General features: G+C 40.2%; 1 protein-coding gene across 6 annotated transcripts in view; it reads left to right on the plus strand.

The window, feature by feature from the left end:
• LOC105684352 (potassium voltage-gated channel protein Shal) overlaps positions 1 to 21,131 on the plus strand; it is a 44,459-nt gene that overhangs the window by 11,260 nt on the left and 12,068 nt on the right. For all 6 annotated transcript variants that reach the window (XM_048656222.1, XM_012397640.3, XM_020851383.2 and 3 more), the window contains exons 2-4: positions 10,675 to 10,837; positions 16,428 to 16,616; positions 16,734 to 16,886. In XM_048656222.1, the coding sequence (XP_048512179.1) occupies positions 10,675 to 10,837; positions 16,428 to 16,616; positions 16,734 to 16,886 (505 nt within the window). The remainder of the gene's footprint in view (positions 1 to 10,674; positions 10,838 to 16,427; positions 16,617 to 16,733; positions 16,887 to 21,131) is intronic.

The following is a 21,131-nucleotide window of genomic DNA, read 5'->3' on the forward strand; positions in this document are numbered from 1 at the left end:
CTTTGCTACTGAAACGAAACAATGGATCGCTCGAGTGGCTCGACGGAAGTTTGAATGGAACATCGCGGTGAGACGATTCTCGACTTCCTGGACCGCGATAATATTTTCTCGTGGAGACTGTCAGAGGGAATTTTCTCTGCCCTCCAGTTACCAACGTTTCTCTCTATCTTCACTTTGTATTTTATTTTATTTCATTTCATTTTATTTTATTTCCCACTTCTCTCTTCGCCTTTTGACTCCCCTTCCCCCTCTTCGCCACTTTTTTCTTCCTACCCTTTTTGCGTTATTATATTCTTTTCATATTTCCGCATTTTTACACCGAAAATACGAGCACTCGAGTACACATTCAGACCGTGGATCGACCGTTGGGAGAACCTTTCGTAATTAGCAAAAAGTGAACGAAAAAAAAAAGAAAGAAATAATTGCAAAAAATGCAACGAGAGAATTTAGCAACGTTTTAAAATAACCTCCGAAATTCGGCGTTCGATGTTTGAAATTTGTGATCCCCGCAGCGCTTCTCATTTCGAGACTTAATATCCGTACTCTACTCATCCTGTTTTCCTCTCTCCATCTCCTTAGACTTAAATACTTTCGGCTTTACTGTCCCAGCTTTACGAGCAGTTTTCTAAGATGATAACAAAACGCGGTATGTGTAAAATCAGCTTTCGGTGCTTTTATACTCGGATGGATGATCGCATAGAAATCGTTTTCCATTAAACTAGAACACATGCTACGAACGGTCCAGATTGAAGAGGCGAGCGTATGACGTACGTCTGCTTTTCACAGACCCGCCTTGTGTCGCCGTTGGAAAAGAAAAAAATCCATGAAAAAGAAACAAGAGAAAAAAAAAAACAAAAAAAAAACAAGGAAACGAAAAAGACGTTTCAGTTTTAATGACGATTATTATCGCGTGGATCATCGGCCGTCTCGGGTAGAGCCGGTGGCTGCGTTGTGGGAATCGTAGCAATTCCGCGTGATCGTTGATATATACTTTGGTTATTTCTCTTTCTCCCCACATTTTCGTCATTTTATTTCTCTGGTTCTAATTTCACCTGCTTTTTTAAAACGAAATTTTTATCCGCCTCCGCGGGGCATTTTCCTGCATATTCTGCGAGGCACCGTCACCGGCATTTCCATTTTGTGAGATAACTTTTTTATCTCACAAATTACACCCGCCCTGTGAGATCGCTTATAATTCGATCGAAGTCCACTTTCTCGGAAAAAGTCGAGTTTTTCCGCCAATCGAACTTTTATTTATTCCCCACGCGTACCGCGTGATTTTTCGATTCTGTTTTAAATTCTTGGTACTCAACGTCACGAGACTTGAACTTTTTTTTTCGATCGATCCGGCGGATTCGGCGGATCGATTATTTTTGTCATTCCAAAAATAACAGCAACTTTCGGGCCCCCATTTCCTCTAGGCGTTTAGAAATTTTTTTTTTTTCGATTCTTCGACCCGATTGTTCGCAGATAAACATACGTCGATCATAAGAGGCGCGCGTTGGAGATGAAGCACTAAAAAAAAACACCCTGAATTTCCAACCGATCATGCCTAGCTATCCAAACTATAAAGACGTTATTGACGAGATCAGGTGGCGAGATCGTGGGGAGAAAAAGCGGAGAAAAGAAAAAAGAAAAAAAAAAAAATACGACGATAAAGTGAGAAAACAAACGTATAACGATGTGCGGATAGCCGATACGCTGTAGGAACTTCCATAAAAATATCACAGTCAGTCTGAAATCGACCGCAATGACGGTAGAACAGGTAGTGAAATATAGCAGAACATCGGACGATCGAATTACTCTTAACAGGACGATCATCGCACGTGTTAGCTGTGAATTATAGAAAAGAAATAAACACGTAACACGTATACACTACTTTTCCATTTCTCAACGGAGTTAATAATATTTGATTCCGAGTTTATTTGAAATTTTTTTTCCACCCTCGTAGCTCGTAAACTCTTTCACTTCTTCATCGATTTACGTTGAAGCTTCCCTCTACGGCGTATCATTCACGTTCGTTCGGTCGCGCGGCGCGGAATGTCGCGAGTCCTTTCTCTTTGTACAAATGAGAGAAAAGTGAGTGAGATGAGAAAAAAACTTTCCCCCCCACAAACAGCGCAATCGTAGAGTACGACAAAAAAAAAAACTCGCTAGATGGCTACGCGTCGGGGGCGCTCTCGCGGCTGATATTGTCCGAAGAGTTCGTCTCAACGAAACTCGAAACGGAGAGGCTCGAGGATACAGTTTGGCAAAGGATTGTATTCGGTGTTTCTCTTCCTTTGGTTTTCATCCTTTTTTTTTTCCCTCTCTCCTCGGGAGCGAACTTTTTAAATGTATTAAAATAATAAAAATATAATGCAACGTACTTTCTAGCGAAGTAATGCGAGGCGAGCGTTCTCAACGGCGATTGTAGAGCTTCTTACAGATTTACTGGCAGGTTCAACGTGGTGTACGTGAAACGTGGTAAAAAGGGGGTTAACCCGATGAGGTATACATATTACTGTGCCAAGGACTGACAATAAACGCCAGACGCCAAATAACGAACCTTAGCTATTTTTTTTTTTTTTTTTCTCTTCTCTTTTTTACTCTCGTTTCTACCTCCTTTTGCTTTTTGGTTCGCGAACCTGATCGCCGGCCAGATTTGCAACCCGGCCAGAATGCCGAACCAGACGGAAATGCAACCAGACGGATTTCGAGAGGCGGACGATAGAATTTCGTTTGGTTGGCATCAGAGGCGGGCAGAAAATTTTTCGCGCATAATTTGGCGCGAAAAATATTGGACTCGGATCTTTCACTTCGTTTAATGGAAGCACAAATCACAATTCGAACAAAATTGCGATATTGAAATCGGACGGGAGGACGCAGAAGCCATTCCAACCTACGGAACCGTTGAGAAAGGTTATAGTGGAGGGAGGTTGGAATTTTATTGACAGTTTTTTTTTTTTCCGCCTCACTTCCGAAAGACTTGCGAATCGATTGACAAGTACGTCGTTAATAACGCGATCAACGTTGAGAAGCGAGGATGTTAAATTGCGACGAGCTACGAGTTGTATCGGATGATTGATATCGGAAATCCGAAACGGTTGGAAGCGCAGGAAAATTAACAAACGAGACGCGTAATCCGGAGCTTGCGTCAATGGTCTGTACAGCGGTGATTGCATTACGTTTTGATCGGGCAAGCATTAACCCCGAGTAGAATGGGAGCTTATTCCAGATCGTCAACGAGTTGAATCAGAATTCAGAGCTTTTTTTTTTCAAGTTTCTGCCGCGTTATTTATCGAGGTATTTCCTTTTTTTCGGTTGTTTTATTCAAGTTGTTTCAGTCGACTTTAGCGGACGATCTATTTGTCTTTTTCATCGGGCACCGGCTGCTGATCCTCTCCGTCATTTTTTTTTTTCTTTTTTCTATTATTTTCCTTTCCCGAAAACAGAGCAGCTCGCGCATCGCCGTGATTCGATCGATAGCCCCCTCTGGCATTTCGGGGTATCTTTATTTATATCTAATTAACCAAGGATGCCGTGAGATGCGCGCTATCTTTAGAAGCTTCTGAAGGAATTTTAAAAGAGAAATTCTCAAATCTATTCAAGTGGCTAGAACATCTGCGACTACATAACCTTGTTAGATCCACGCGTCGATTTCACGTCATTCGTTCGATGAAATAATAAAAAAAAAAAAAAAAAAAACTTCCAATATTTTCAAAGTCAACGAACTGTAACGTAACCAGCTTTTTTTAGGTTCTTCGAACAGACTCCATAGAATCAGAACAGTGAATTTACGAGATTTGGAAGTTTTTTTTTTCTATTTCTCAATTTTTTTCCCATTTTTAAACCCCGTCCGACGAGGAAGTGGGAATACGTTTTCGTCGCGAAATTTAACACGCTATTTTCATACCCATTATGTAACATCGTTCAATCATTCATTACGATCTCTGGTATGATCTCCATTGGGAATATTGCGAGGTGGAAATTCCTCGTTAATCCATAGAGGAACTAAAATCGCGTGATGTTGTGTTGCATATATGATGTGTGCGGTTAGTCCGATGAATGCACGGAATATATAGACGGGTATGTAAATGATTTGGAACAGTGTGAGTTGCGGGTCATCAGGATATAATATAAGTTTAGCTTTACCGCGTGCTAAATTTACAAACCGTTGCCGGACAACAGGTGCTAGCAGATTATAACGAGTTCTTGGATCGTCATCGGTTTACTTGTATCATTTTAAATGAAAAAACGTCCTCAGAATGGCCGAAATATTCGGGATTTTTTTTTCATAACCTCAATTGATCGGCAAGTTTTTTTTTTTCCAATGGACAATAAATCTTCACTTTTCGTTTCTCACGATCGATGAAAAATGGAAAAATCCTTGACGACATATTTTTTACGACCCCTCACCAGACGCGAAAAAAGTAGAAGAATTCACCCAAACCCATGAATTTCAACTTCTTTTTTTTCTTCCCATCATCAATCTGCAAGTTTATAAGCAAACTTTTCGTCACGGATAGTTTGCTCCGAAGATCGATGAGTTGTCCAATTGGACGTGAAATTTATTCCTTCTCATGTTTTGTTTTCAGCTACTAAATGTTGTGCTTTTCTTTTTTTTTGATTCGTTGTTGTAGTCCCACTTGCCGATTTATGCAAATCGGAATGGCTCGCTTTGATTACTTCATACGTTGGAGCGTAATTCTTTTTTCGTGTCCAATGTACGTCTTTTTTTTCTGTCTCTTTTCACATTTTCTTCTCTTTTTTTTTTCAACGGAAAAGAGGTCAAGATGCGAAGCAGCGGGTGACGATAGGCAACGATGTATAATTTAGTTCTGTGTTATTAATTTGATGTTTTATTTCATAATATTTTCAGCAACACTTGAATTTCCTTCTTCTTTTTTCGCCAGTTTTAGGTTAGGTTGATATGTGCGATAAACAATATCATAACCACCTCGTGCCGCCGCTGCCGCTGTGCTGCAGTTTCAACAAATTAATTTTTGAGAGGAAATTTCTTTTTTTCTCCTCCTCCTCCTCCTGCATCTTCTTTTTTTCTTGCCATTTAGCGCGTCCGGGGCTTTTCAAAAGATGAACCCTCTGGATTTAAAGTGTGTTGAATTCAGCCTGCACGCAGCTAAGCGAGTCGTTCCAAAAATGTACCGTGAATCAACCAGATAGATAGAAAATATATTCTCTATATTCACGTCATTCCTCTCCGTCGCTGATACGTTTTTTTTCTTTCTATGGCGGAACCGGAAGGAAACTCACGTCTAATTTCAAACAAATGACGAGGTGTCCGAGCCTGATTTTTTTTCAGCGCAACGTCAAATTTCCAGTTTTTGGTCGATTAGAATTGAAAATTCCATTTGATGATTTCTTTCAAGTTACCGCATGATGTCTGTACCCGATTTACTCGAATCATTTTCATCATGGATGCAAATAACGACGTACCTTTCCGGCTTTTGATTTCTTTTATTTTCATCATTCTTCTTTTTTCCTGCCTCCCGGTTTTGTTTTCCTTCATTTTTAATGCTCGTCTTTGTTCAAGTCTCATCGTTTCAAGCTAAAATCCATTGCCGCTGAAGCCGGCTACCTTATATATATATATACACTTTTAAATACAGAAAAGCGAACGAGCGAGTAACCTATAGGTATACGCATTCGCGTCGCTTTGAATTACGCCATCAACGACGACCAAAACGGTTCGTGCTGTTGGTAAAGTTCGTTATCAATTAGAGTCAAGGTTTTTTTCACCCCCTTCAAGTTTACTTTGCTCTCAACTATATGAATATATCATCTCCCATCGTATACTTTTATGTATGTAAATCCCACCTTCGAAATTACATAGCCACACGGAATATCACAAAAATTTTAAGGTTAAGTTCTTTCCGCCTTTACAATTTTTAATTCTCATTTCTTTTTCTTTCTCTCTTTCTCTTTCTCGTTTTCATTTCATCCCCGCTGACCTTTCAGTTATGCTCTTTACATTTAAATCTCCTTCGAAAAAAAAAAAAACAAAAAAAAAACAAAAAAGCGCAAGAAAACAGCAAACGTTGAACAACGGTACTCGTTATTCAATATCGTGTGTAAACGTTTTGCGGAAAAGAAATAATTGGGAAAACTAGAGAGAAAAAAAAAAAGGAAAATCTAAAAAAAGAAAAAGATACAATTATTTTTACATCGTAGCTGGCACACGATTCTCTCTCTCTCTCTTATTTTTTTTTTTTCTCACAACCATGCCAGATGCGTTGCCGCGGTAGGTTGTGGTGCAGCAGCCATCGAATGAATAGTTTCTAACAGGAAGCGAAGCGTGACCAGCTGGTGGCTTTCGCGATCCTTGCGAGTTTCTCTCTGTCTTTTCTTTTTTCTTTCTTTCTTTCCTTCTTTCTTTCTTGTTTTTTTTTCGCTGTGTGTGATTCGTTTTTTATCGGACCAACGAACAGCCGAGAATTCTCGTACACGTAACGTGTGGATGCGACAAGTTCAAGGTGTCGTTTGCCCGTCGGGTTTCGCTTCTGTTGGTGCAGATGCGCAACCGTACGCGCGGTGTCTTTGAAACTGTCTGATGCGAGCCGACGACGACTACCGGGACACGAAACGCGGGGCTAACATAAGTTGTGGGTATAAAGAGTACCGTCTATATCTATTTCTGGTACGATTCTAAAGATAGACTTCTACTCGACTTGCGTCTGCGGAGGAATTCGAGGAACACGTAGTTTTCCGATTGCAGTTTCTCTCGCCTATTTTTTCTCCCCCTTGGATCACCGCGTTCGCGCGGTCGGAGGCTCGGATTCGAAAGGGTGAAATCTGATTTTCTTTTTCTGGTTTCCGAGAAAAAAAATTTTGCGCCACAAGGAAGCATCCCACAAAATTGAATGATACTTCATTGACGATAGTTTCGTTTTTTTTTTTTTTTGTAGATCAAAAAAATACGGTGCTCAATTTCGGAAGTAAAATGGAGCCTCTCTTTTTTGGCGGCAAAAAAGGCGCGCGAGAGTGAAAAAAGGATTTTTTTGGTCAAGTTGTGAAAAAAAACAAAATGAACATTATTTTGCGAGTCGAGTCGAGTCGAGTGTGAGATTGAAAATTTGATTTTTCGAGGGTTACGTTGACATGCAAAAGATTGAGGCGCACCAGCGATCGAGTGAGGAGGTGTAGGTACTTCACTTTTGCGGACGTGACTTTTTGCCGATAGTTTATATTATGTTGCTTTACTTTCCTCATTTTTTTTTTTTGTTGTCTTCGCGGCGTGTCGACTCAAAAGCGCCTCTTCGAGGCCCGATCGTCTTTATATCTCCAAAACAATCATCGTCATCGTCGTCGTCATCGTCGTCATTATCCTGATTTTCTTTTTTCACAGCCCACAAATGAATTCACACCGTTTCCGTTGCGAAAGAGAAAAAATGAAAAAAAAAACGAAAAGCAAAGTGTCATCGATTTTTCCACGTTACGTATTCAGGGTTGCGGAAGGCCGGCGTTTTACTTTCCTTCTTTTTTTTTTTTTTTCTCTTTCTTCCTCGTTTTAGGATCAAAGATCAACGTGTAACGTGACGGTTCAAAGAGCCTCGCAAATACGTAGGTACTTACGTACACCTAATCTGCAACAATGTATGTGTACACGCTACATATATATATATACATATATATATATACACATACATAAGTATGTATATAGGTAAAAGTTTAATCAATTTTTCAGACCTTTTTTACGGAAAAAGTAGGGGGCCGCGCAATAAGAGAACGAAGAACCAACTCGCATCACGGCTACAATTTTTTTCTCTTTTTCCCCCATTTCGTTTTTTTACGTACCGTACTTACACTCATACACGTATATATACCCTATTTTATACGGCGGATCGGTCGTACACGCTATACGTGATCGGGTCATGAGCTACGGGGATAAATAATTTACCCGAACCCCCTCCCAACGTCCCACCTACCTTATACGCCTCTTTTACTTTTGTTCTTCAACTTTTGTTTCGCGCAAGTTCCTCCTTCCCTCGAACCTTGTCGTTTGCCCGTACGTCCGTGAAATAGCGAGCGAGCTAGGCTTTTTTTTTTTTTCTTCTTTTTTGGTTCCAACGCTTCCTCTGGCAATAGAATTTACGACACACCTGTATATGCCATTTAGGCTTGATCACCGACTCGTCGTGCATCCCCTTTTCACCTGCAACGATAAAATTTTAACATCAGCCCGACTCCAGGGTACGTACGTACGATTTCGAGCCGGCCGGGACGGCCGTTCGGCCGCCCGGTTCGCCGGTGTACCTGCGCCTGGCCTGTGCACCTCCTAAATTATTCACGTCGTCGTCGTCGTAGCTTGAAAAGCCACTTTGTTTGTCGCGTAACGTTGGTTAGTTGGTCGGTGGTACCCTCGTGACCACCTCTCCACAATGCCTTTCGGCGTGCCGATATTTTACCACAGCCCTCGAAAGCTCCCGCCGTTTTCCATCCATCCTGCAATTTTCTCTCACCATCTATCTCTCTCTCTCTCTCTCTATTTCTATTTCTATTTCTCTCTGTCTTTTTGGACTACCTTCTAGCGTGTAGCGTAAGGTTATTTGGCGCGACGGCTGACGATCCTGTACAGGACGTTTCAGGTTGCTTTAAAAAAAAAAAAAAGAATATCGACAAACGCACGCGACAAAATCATTTTTTAATCGGAGCCTTATTTTCAGTACAAACTAGCTTTTGTTTATCCAAAATTCGTCGACGGGTCCTTGACCTGATTAATCTAGTCGACGACTGAGTAATTATGATCATTATTTTTCGGTTTTATTGAACATTCGATTTTTTTTGCATTTGCAGAAATTTCGACAAAGCTTCTCACGGATTCATCACAGTCGAAATTATTCGCAGGCGTTGCTGTGAGCATATGCGAATAGAAAGACAAAAAATACAGTGAAGGAGAAGTGAGATAAAAATGTGTGAAAAAAAAAACAAAAAAAAAATAGAAAAAGCCGAGGGCGAGAGAAATGGGAGAAAAAAAGTATGCGCTATCTCGTATTTCGAATAAACATACGTAATATAATATAACACACGTGAAGTGGGTTAGAGGTTGGGTAGGGGCGAGGAAAACCTAGAACGAACGGGTTGCGGGTTGTGCAAGCTCGACGGGCGCTTGCGTGGTAAAGCTTTCGTTTGTTAGAAGTTCTCTTTTGCCGGGTGGTGGTTATTTATTCTACCGGAGAATTTCGTCTTTTTCTATTATCTACTTTACGTATACGTGTACGCCAGATAATTCTAAAGTCGCTGTGTATAAACACACGTATATTGTATGTATATACCCAACGCTATGTACATTTGTGTGTCACGGTGCGGTAGAGAATTTCATTTTAGTCTTTTTGACTCTCCGTATATTCTGTACGCGGTATCTGGTATATAGAAAAGAAAAAAAAAAAAACAACAAGAAAAAAAAAAACCAACAACGAACAAAACAGAGAACGAGAGATGGAAAGGTATTAAAGCTGCTGCAGCTTGCTACACTCGTCAGTTGATGCGGTGAAGGTGGTAGTAAGCCTCGCGATGCTTATGTAGCGTGGAAATACCGCCACCCCAATTAGGGTGTTTTCCAACGCGCTTATTAATCCGGTCTACCTAATTTTCAAATGATATAATTAGTGTCTCCACGCACGGTCGCGTTTTCATTTTTTTTTTTTTTTTTCATTCATTTTATTTATAATTCAATTTTTTTTTTTCTCTTCCGTCGTGCTTATTTTCCCTCAACCTTAAGCCTCTCATTGTGTGGCGTTTGAGAAAAAAAAAAAAAAAAAAAAATACCGACAGAGCGTAACGAATTTTTTTCACCGGCCGAGCGAAAATCGGCACTTTCGCTCCTCCCGAGCGTAGCGGAATTTCGCGTTTTCGCTCCGCTGTTGAAGAAAATGGCGTCTGAGCCGCGAGAAAAACGCCGTATTCGCTCGCAGTGCATCACGTACTGCGCCACAATTTTATCTTTTTTTTTTGGAAAGATTTTTTTTGCGCGCACGCATAAACGCCGGTTAGAGAGAATTTTGATCGAGCGAATTCCGACCCGTCGACGCGTTACGTACGAAAAGGGAAAGATTTCGCGAGGGGAAATTTCGAGGCGGTAACATCGCGATGGGATTTGGCGATGTCGTTGACCCGAAATAAGATCGTAAAACCTGGGGATTTACGGGGTTCGAAAAATAAGGTGGACGCGAAGGTGGAGAGAAAAAAAAATGATAATCGACGTAAACCGCATCCCTTGATGACTCCATAACAGACAGTAATATCGCGTTACTTTCGCCATAGGCTCTCGCCGAATAGAAAATGGCGTTGAGAAACTCTGTGTAGCGAGTGAAAGTTGGCGGTAATTTTTCATCGTAGCCGAAGAAATGTATTTATTAAGTTTTAACGACGTGGAAAATTAAATGTATGGGGAGAACGAAACCGCGAGAGACCCGGAGCACCCGGTCCACGACGCGCATGGTCGCCGGACCAGAAGCTCTAAATCGATGCGGAGGGAAAATCCGGGCAAATATCGCCGTGAGAATTTCCGCCGCTTTTCACGTAGCCACGCCGAAGGATCCCGCTTTTCGATTTTTCCGCCGTTCGATCGGTTCGTTATTTCACCTAACATCCGTCTCCGTTTTTTTTTTTTTCTTATTTCCTGTAAAATCTTTTCCGTGTTCTTGTCTAACAATGGGTCATTATTTGTTGCTCCAGGTACGGTGACATGGTACCGGAAACGATCGCTGGGAAAATCGTAGGAGGAGTCTGCTCCCTCAGCGGAGTATTGGTCATAGCCTTACCTGTACCCGTTATCGTGAGCAACTTCAGCCGCATTTACCATCAGAATCAACGTGCCGATAAGAGGAAAGCGCAGAGGGTACGTATTTTTTATCATCATCCGAATCGTTTTTTCAAATCATTTTTCAAACGAGAATCGTGAATTTATTTCAAAATCTGGCCGGACGTTCGATTTTTTAAATTTTGGTAAAATCAATATTCTGTGCATAACGATCATTCGTGGCCACTTTCACGTTTCTGAAATTTTGAAAAAATTTCTAGACTCAGGCCAGACGTTTCAGGGAGTCTGAAAAATCGTTGGAATCGGATTATTTTCTTCGGAGTCATTTTTCGAAATGTCAAGTCACATCGACTCAACTTCGTTAAATCTGAACCGGAAATCTAAAACAGGGGAGTATTTCGAAGGGACGAGATATCGAAAGGGGTCGCGGAGATCATTGGCCTCTTATTTTTCGCCGGGATTATTTCGGACGTGAAAATATGGGGATAAAATTTTACAGCGGTATTCGCGGAGTTTCTCTAGAGTAGAGATCATTTTCAACTAAGGATGATAAATCCGTTCGGATTACGACGAAAAATGTCGTTATACGGGTTCTACTTATTTCGAAGTCGGAAATTTCGGATCGATATTCCCGGCCGCTGTTTTCTGCGTTATTCTCAAAATGGTCAAAAGTTTTCACCGTGTACATGCCTATGTATGTATATGCGCGCAAAAAGCTCAAACATAACTTTCCAACAGTCTCCCGACTTAACTCGCTTCGCCGACATTTTATATATTTTATTTTAGTTTCCTTTTCCTTCTGCCACAATAAAACGGGCATCTTCAATTTAACTTTTACTCGTATTTTTCGCTCCAACATTTTTTCCTCTCCTCATGGGATCAATTTTTCTCTTCATTCGATATTTTCTTTCTTCTCTTTTATTTTTTTTCTTTTTAAAAATCAGTTATTCTACGAGCAAGAAAATAAGAAAGAAAAAAAGGACCGAAAACGTAACTTTTCATGAATTTCGAAGTGAAAAATATCGATCCAGTAATAAAAGTACGATCATTCGATGATCGTATTGGTCGTCCTGAAATTTGAAAGAAAACGTTCGATTTCCCGCCTCGTTGGCTCCCGTCTTTTCTTCTCTCCAATTGTTGTTCCCAGAGTTTCTCTGATTCGCGGTCATTCATCGTTTCATTTCGCACGGTCTTCAACTCCAGCAAAGCATCGAAACTTCTTCTTTACGGTTCGCGAAATGTGTGAAGAAAAATTGTCCAATTTAGGCGATTCGATGAACCCCTAATTCTTCTATCCGCCGTTCGCAGCCCACCAGCGAGCTCGCCCGTCTTGAGATATTTCCGTTACCTACTGATTTTTACGCTCAAATATACACCGATCGAACTATGTACCGTATTTATATACTGCGCCTAGTATAATACGCAGTAAATTCATGGTTTATAATAGTACATAGCGGTGGGCTTCCGATTTATTGGTCTTCGTTAGCGCGCGGTTTAAATCCGCATTTAACTGCCGTTCGGCGCCGCTTGTTGATTCCAGCTTGTTATTGTCTTCGGTTTTTTTTTTCCCCCTTGGCTTTTTCCACATTTTTTTTCTTTCTCCCATCCGACGCACCATTTTGCGGTGACGTCGATCGGGTGATCGTGCGTCTGTATCGTACGTTCTGCTGATTCGTATAGATCCGATGCTTGAAATTTTCTAGATTTCAACCAACAATGTGAGATATTCCAGCTCCACATCCGGCCCTAGCAAAATGTCATTTTCAGATCTGCAGCTCACCGTTGATCCATCTTCGCGTTCCACATTACGAGCTTTCGTCGTGTCAGGTTAGGTTATGTCGGAGTAGGTAAGCTTCTGCCGTCCCGAAAGAGAAGAGTTTATGATTGAGATAAAGAATCGCCTCGCCAGGGGAAACGTATGGCGAGCTTTCGCAAAAAAAAAAAAAAAAGGGAAAAACGAAAACGTTGTCGCGTGGTTTTTAGTTGGCACCCGTCAATTCCGAGCATTCTTATTGTTTCTTTTCTCTTTATCGACATGGCGTCTAAAAGATTCCTCATTAGTCTTCGTTTTCGTTCCAGGGGATTTACGATACTCGGAGGCAAAATCTTCGAAGGAACTTTCTTCTTCTTCGAAGTTCTTAAGACATCGTCAGTCCGTATTTTCCGACCTTGACGCCATGTTCTTAGTGCAGCTTACGGAATCGAACTTAGACCGATCAATCCCGTTGAAACTTTTTTCCATTTACTTTTTTTCACTTCTAAACCATTTCCCGCGTAACGTCGACTTTGCGGTTCTGAATTATTAATCATCATCATCGCCGTTCTTCCATAACAATTGATTTTTTTTTCAGTTTTTTTTTTTTTTTCTCTTTTCTATCTCGTATCGTATTTCCATTCTATACACCGTTCGCCGTGTAGTTACAATGGGTTTCAAGGGGTTTTACACCCTCTTTTTATGTCCGAAGCTGATTGCGCGAGATTTCAGGGGTCAGGTTAGGTCGGGTTAACAAATTGTTGGATGTCGAGAGAAGAATAATCGTCGTTTGCAGAGATGCCACGGGTTGTTGGCAATTTTTTTTTTTTTTTTTTGCCATCCCTCTGCACCCCAGTTTGCTGTTTTTCTTTTCTTTTTTGTTTTTCATCTGCATGTTGTTTCCCATTTTTTTTTTTTTCTCGTCAAATTACTCGACCTGCTCTTTTTTTTCTAAAGGGACGATTTTGTGCGGAGGGTAAAATTGAAAACAAAAAAAAAAAATTATCTCGCGTTGTTCTCATCGCGTAGGATATGTACGATTGATTTTCGTTCGTACATATATTATACAGGTAGCGGGACGCGTGATTTTATGGAATGAAATGATATTCATTTTGCAGAAACGTAGGTTGACGCGGGGGGTTCCTACATACGATGCATAAGAGATGCGATAAGTTTCGGCTCAACGTAGGGGACAAATAATCATAAATCTTAATAGGTAAAACAAATTTTGATGCCGGTGGGCGATGAAAGCTTCGACGGGTTTTAGTACGGGTAAATTAATATCTTAAACATCCGGCGGATAGGTGACTTATTTATAGAAGTTATGAGGTAATTTTCGCATACCGATAGCTGCGAATAATGAATTAACGATGGTTGAACGAGCTGTGATAGCGTAGGATAACAACCAGCGCAGCGTGACCGACAGATTTTGCTCCTTAAAACCTGAACTTCTGAAGATTTTCAGATTTTCGTTATCCCGCGTACGAAAGTGACGAGTGATTCTTCAAAATGGGCTCACCGACAGAGTCGGGTGTCGAGGGACCGATATCCGGCCGTATTTTATAAATTCGATTCGTGCCTCTCGATTTTTAAGGTTTTTTTTTTTGTGAATGAGGGTGTGGGAGATTTTTTTTTCCAAGACTAAAAAAAAAACGAAAAAACCAAACAATATTCCCAAACACAACACGGCCGACCGCTTCGCAATTAAACTTTGTTCCAAACTAGCGCTCCTGCGGCTATACGAAATGTTGAGATCTCCCACGCCCGTGATGTCCCTCACCTTGTATACATATATACCGTGTGTCCCAGAGTTTACACCACGGTATTTCCGGCTGCCTGCCGTCAGGCGCCATTTTCCCTAGATGGCGCCATTTTCCCTAGGTGGCGCTATATTCATTTGAGGTCTTCGGTTCGACTTGCCCGATGGCAGGCAACCAGACATACTGCGGCGTGAATGTTGGGACACACGGTATACGGGAAATACGGACTGAAAAGTTGTACTCAAAATAAACCTTCTCGAACCAACCACTTTTCCTCTCGCTTACTTTTATACCGTGCAGTGTTTTTCGTCCCATCGTGTTTTTCGCTTTTTTATTCCTATTTTTCCTCCCTTTTTTTTTCTTCAGTTTCTTTCTTTGTGGACTCGCCGGAGGTTCTGGCGAGAGGAGAGGTAGAAATCCAGAGACAAAGAAGAAACGAAGGAAAAAAGAAAACCCTCGAGGAACGTTCGCGACGTACAATTTTCTTTGTCGGGGTGCTTTCTGTGCATATAAGTAGACTAAAAAGACTGGAGACCGGTATGATATGTACTTTTGTGTATAGATTTTGTCTATGTGGTCTGTGTAAGACTCAGCTTTTCCGTAGTGATGGTAGCTTCGCTGTACGTAGGTGGCGAAACTGAGCCACGAAATCCCTGAGGCAACATGCGAAAAAATAACGAGGCAACAGTTACGATTACTATTATAATACACTGCTAGTTTCTAAAGCGCTGAACAAATTGTTGGTGATTTTTTCTACGTTTTTCTGGTTTTTGTCTTTTTTTTTTGTTCTTTCTATTGCACCAAAAAATTTTCGACTTCTAAACACACGTTGAAGAGGCTGCCTGTCATTCGTTATTCAAATTTGTCGAATGACGATATTATTTTTCTCGAATCTTATTCTCTCCTGTTTAAAAATTAGTCAAAAAAGGCGTTCTGATCAATTTTTTCGCAACATCTGCTTCGAAAGTTCCATTTTTCAGAGCTAAAAAATGTGCAGTGAGTGCCCGATTTATTCACCCTCAAATAATCAATCTACCTTACCGACCGAGCAGTTTTAAATTAGAAATTACTTTATTCCTTGTTATTTTAATCAATAAAAAAAGTAATACATTAGTTTTTAGGTCATGTTTCTCTCGTATTGATTTTCAAAGCAGGTGTTGCGAAACAATAATGTGGATAGGAAGCAAATCTGACGATCGAAACGTTGCACATTCGATTTGAGGTTATGCCGCGTTCGCTCGAGGACTCGATTGGTCCACCATCTGTCAAACTCGTCGTCACGTGACTGCGACATAACCAATCGCAACGACTCGATTGTCGAACGATTCGCCAGCTACTTCACTTGTAGCATAAGCTACTGTTCCGGGATGGAATTTATCTGAGAGAATTGAGGAAAAAATTGATGCTCGGTCATAAAAGAGATGAGAGTAGAAACGGTACCACTTTTGAATAGGTTATGAGGGTACGCAACGTGAACCTTAAGCTCATTTCGCAGCGATTCGATTTCCAGATGATTCGCCACCCGTTTCACTTGCAGCGAAAACTACCGTCGAAACTTTCCGTGGTCGAAAATTTTTTCGCTGTACTCCGAGGCTGCCGCGAATTTTTCGTGAAAAAAGTCCGTGGATATTTCCAGAATCCGGGGCCGTACATTCCGACGTCTAGCAGCGGCGGCAGGCACTTGTTTGTGAAAAATCAGCTCGCGGTAGACTAGCCTCAGGTGTATCCTTAGGTGTTCTCGGTCTAGTAGGTTCTTGACCGACCTGGGAACTTGAAGAAACTTCTCGTGTCTCTGCTGCTGCTGCTGCTGCTATTGCACCCTATTAAAAGAGGGTGTCTCTTATCCTCACTCGTGGCACGAGGGGTTAGAACAGGAAACGCGCTCGGAGTCTACGTTCTATAAATTGAGTCGCTGTCACTGCCCCTACCGCTGTGCATACGCGATAATAAACTCTTCCATTTATTAAAGAGGAAACGGGGCAGGGTCGAGGGATGCCTGGAAATTATTTTTCTCTCCTCCTCTTCCTTTTTTTTTTGCTCCTGTCGCGAGCGATCTTGGAAACGGATTTCCGTCGCATCTCGAAGTTACCGAGAACCCCGACTACCGACCGATATGACCGACTAAATTTCGTTTTCTGTTTCGAAATTTTTGCAGAAAGCGAGATTGGCCAGGATCCGAATCGCCAAGGCGTCGAGCGGCGCGGCGTTCGTCAGCAAAAAGAAGGCGGCCGAGGCGCGACTCGCCGCCCAAGAGAGCGGTCTGGATCTGGACGAGCATTACAGAGAGGAGGACATCTTCGAGCTGCAGCATCATCACCTTCTGAGATGTCTGGAGAAGACAACGGTGAAGATATTACATAACTTTCTCTTGTTTGTGAAAATTTCGGGGTAAAATTTTGACTCGCGGTGGTTCATTCTTTTTTTTTTCTTTTCTTTTTTTTTTCTCATTCTTTTGATCCAGGATCGCGAGTTCGTGGAAATGGAGGTGCCCTTCAACGGGGCCCCGAAGAGGCCGGGTTCACCGTCGCCTCTGACCTCGCCCGTTCACAGCACGGCGTCCCACGGCGGGCTGTTTCGCTCTTGTTGCGGGAGGTGTTACCCACAGAGATATCAGGTACGCCGTCAGCAGCACATTCTCGCGTCCACCACCTCGATCAGCGACCTTCAATCCGCCCCCGCGCCATCATCGTCATCCCCATCGCACAATTCGCCCCATTTCACTCACGTGCCATCGCCGAACCCAGCGCCCCTGATCCTAGATTCCGTAAATTCGGTGAATTCTGATAGCGCGACCGCAAACGTACCGAGCGTCGCTTTTCACGTACCCCGTCGTCAGCTGCATACCGTGCAGACTAGCGACGGTATGCCCTGCAGTCCCTACAACGAGACTCGCGTCTGATTTTCATCAAAATTACGCCCAGTCGACAATCTTATGAGGAGCTAATTTACGACTTTTCAACTTTTTCGTTTTTTTTTGTTGTTTCTCGGCTCTTTTTTTTCTCATTTTTCATCGTCACTGAGGGGGCTCGTTGCCGAGCCTATTACGAGCGAATCGCTCACAGGGTGTATAATTCATCCTCTCATTCACCGGGGTGATGGGTAGATAGGTAGATAGATAGATAAATAGATAAATAGATAGAGAAATTTGGTTCGTACTTTGCACGTCATGTATGAGACTGGTTGATAGATGGTGAATATAGTTTAATGTATTTACACGGAGCGTGACGAAATTTCCAAGTTCAAAAAACAGAAGCAGAAATATATAAATCGAAAGACGGCCAGTTTTGTGAAAAATTTTTTCCCACTACAGAGAAAAGATTCGAACGATCTTTTTTCTTCGATTATAAAAAATCTATGATTTTCGATACGCTATAAAAAAAAAAGAAGGAAATTCGGTTGAAGCAGATTTTTTTGCATTCACCAGCTTGGGCAAAAAATTAAAAAAGAGGGGAAAAAGAAATTGGTCGAAATAGAGAAGGTCTCACAAGGTTGGCTGTCTTGAAATTTTTTATCTGACTGATCTGACGTGATCTGGGTGAAAAATTAGGGTACATATAGTAACTTGTTGGAAATGATGTCAGAAGAAGAGAAAGAAATTCCCTAGACGATGGCAAAAAATCCCTAGTTTCTTCGAATCGGTTGCAAGGTATTCCGAAAATTCCTAGAATCCGGATACCGCGCTTTGTGTACGTACATTAATTTGATTGCGAAAACGAAAAGACATCTTTCGCATAATCGGTGCACGAAAATCGAGGCGATAAGGAGTATAAAAGAGAGGTTGGAAAAAAAAAATGAAAAATTATATCACCAGGAATTAATAAAATGGGTATAATAGAAACTTACCAGATACTCTCCGCTGTAATAAACCTTCAACCTCAACCAGAACGTTTCATTGCTATTTTAGCTGACGCTAATTTCACGCGGTTCTGGTTATTTTATCAGATAAAACTGACGTCACTGAAGTGAATTAATTCATAGTTCCTACAGAGAATACGAAGCGAACCAAATCGATGTATGAAGGGGCTCTCTCTGATTGATGTTGATTCATTTTTTTTTTTTTTTATACGAAGTTTCAACCATAAAGTAAGAAATTACAGAAAGCGGTTTATAAATATAACAAGCCTCCAGATTTTAGATTATCGATTTCTAATTTCGTTTTTCAAAATCATCTCAATAATACCGTAGAGATAGAATAGTCTGTGATGAAATGAATGTATATAACAGATTACTGCTATACCGATCGATCGATCGAGTGAAAAGTAGAAGAATAAAGAACCTCTGGCTAATAAAAATAATTAACATATCAATAAATCTCTGAAATTAGCATATGGGTGGGAAAATTTATCGCTGTGGAAAACGAAAAGTTTTACTCATACCCACCCCGTAAGAGCGATTGATCGATTTTTTGTTCGCTGTTGAATATAACATCACGTGCATATTTAATGTAATGGATTTCTATCCGTCGGAAAAAAAGCGAAAGAATATTGAAAGAAAGTAAAGAAAGAACGGAAATTACGATTAATCCCAGAAACATGATCGGCTTCACAATTTAGATGATATAAGCTCGAACAAAGCTATGATAAAACTATTTTCATATCAAGCAGCCTTTTGTCTTCCTTCACATAGGTGCATACGTATTACATTTATACCTCCGAATATTAATTCCTGGTGTATAAATTATATAGTTATAATAATAAATATACGGATAATTTAACTTCTGTGGTACGATCTTGACTGCATATTGTTATGCATGGGTATAAAATACCCTGAAGAGCTATAAATCAGATTAAAAAAAAAAAAAAAAAAAAAACAATTCTTACGATACATAATTCTTTCAAATTTTTGCTAATATTCGCATAATTTTTATTAAAATCTACCGCATATAATATAAATTTAATTAACGAACAAAAAAATTATGTAGGCATTACGCGTATACATAAATAATGTGTATATAGATATAGATAAATCGACCTACATGCTGGTTCAAGCTTTTAATGATATGAATAATGATATAATAAATCTAACAATAATATTAATTATCTCTAATTAAAAAATAATATAAACATCTAATTCTGTGTGTATAATAGTCATACATATATACACATATACTACACGAAGAGAACGACAGAATTACTTGAGCCAAAGGAAGTTGAGAAAGAATTTTTGAAAAAATAATAATAATTATCTAACTACAATTAATTAGAAGACACTTTGATATTTAAATAAATATTATAAAAGACTTTCAACTACGGTATTCTAAACCACGGGCCTTTCGCGAACGGCTTGATTCATTAAAATATTGCAGCTATTTTAAAAGTAGAAGAAAAATGTAAAGAAAAATGAATAAAATAAAAAATAGAAAAACTGCACAGACGAAAAAAAAAAGAAATGAGAAAGAGAAAATAGCGAACTATTTTCAACGCAATACACGTGTGTACATACTTATATATCTGTACAATATACTCTCCGGTAATTGAATCGATATTAGGATCGAAAAATACTACAAGGGGGGGTGGGAGGGGTGGAAAAATGTAACGAAAAGAAAAAAATAAATAAATAATAGTACATACTCAATGATGATATGGAAAAGTGAAGTATTAAACATAGGTATACCGATGAATAGGTGAGGAATATCGATAAGTTACATAAAAATTGATTGAAATCGTATGCGCCGTGTGGGCAAAATTTTCAACATTTAAAATTCTTGTGGGTTACTACCCCCTGGGTTTCTACCACTCGATATTATATCTAGATATTATGCATAAAAGAAAAAGACCATTACGCGTATTATAACGTCTTCCATTGCGTTCCAAGCTTCCCGCATTGTCTTGACCCTTGACCCTTAGCTCCCGCGCCACCCTGCCCCGAACCCCTAGCGCCGTATTCTCACTGAAAAAAAAAAAAAAAAAAAAAAAACTAAAAAACAAAAAAAAAAATAAAAGAAACAATCCCTCGTCTTCCATGCGGGGTGGCGGTCGACTTTTGTATGTATTGTTCTTTTTTTTCTCGTTACCGTTAAGATTTTGCTTTTTTCTTCCTTTCGTTTTTTACTTCTTTCTTTTTCCTTTTTTTTTTTTTCTGTTTTTTCTCTCCTCACTATCATATTCGACATTCGTTTCATGATTACGACCGGAGGTAGCGAAAAAAAAAGCAGGAATATCAAAAAAAAAAAAAATGAAAGAACAACTAAGAAATTCCCACCCTCTGAGTTTCTTTCTCTTGATTTTCCATTATTTCTTACTTACCCCGGGACACTTCTTTTTTACGGACTCTTCAAGAATTTTTTCTCTATACCCCGGAGCGGTGGTTTTAAATTCTATTTGTCACGAAAGATGTGACCCCTCGCCCTACATATGTTGTGTCCATGTAGACGGAGTAGTGGGTACACATATAAAATTCATAAACTTGCTTATAATTTATAGGGAAAAAGTTTGCCCAGTCCGTGTAACGTGCAGGGTAGGGTTTATTTGGAGATCTTTCTCGAATAATAATCTACCAACGGATTATGATGAGCGAGGTTTCTTTTGATATTACAACAAAACGCTTAATCACGTTATAATTCACAGATGATATAAACGCGGGCAATAAACGTAATCACGCGTGTTTATTATGATAATAATAATAATAATGATAATAATAGTTGATAAATTATTAGATAGGTAGTTAACGCGGGAAAATATATGTGCAGTAATTTAGATGGCGGCCACCGTTTTATTATCGTATATATGCTATTTCTTTGTACGGCGGATAAAACCTTTGATCTTTTCAGTTTATACTCGACTATCTAAATTTTAAATAAATCGTCGGCATCGCAGACGATGCGTTCGAAATTTTTTCTTCGCCTCAGTGTTGTCCTTAT

This window comes from Athalia rosae, chromosome 5 (assembly GCF_917208135.1).
Source record: "Athalia rosae chromosome 5, iyAthRosa1.1, whole genome shotgun sequence".
NCBI lineage: Eukaryota > Metazoa > Arthropoda > Insecta > Hymenoptera > Athaliidae > Athalia > Athalia rosae.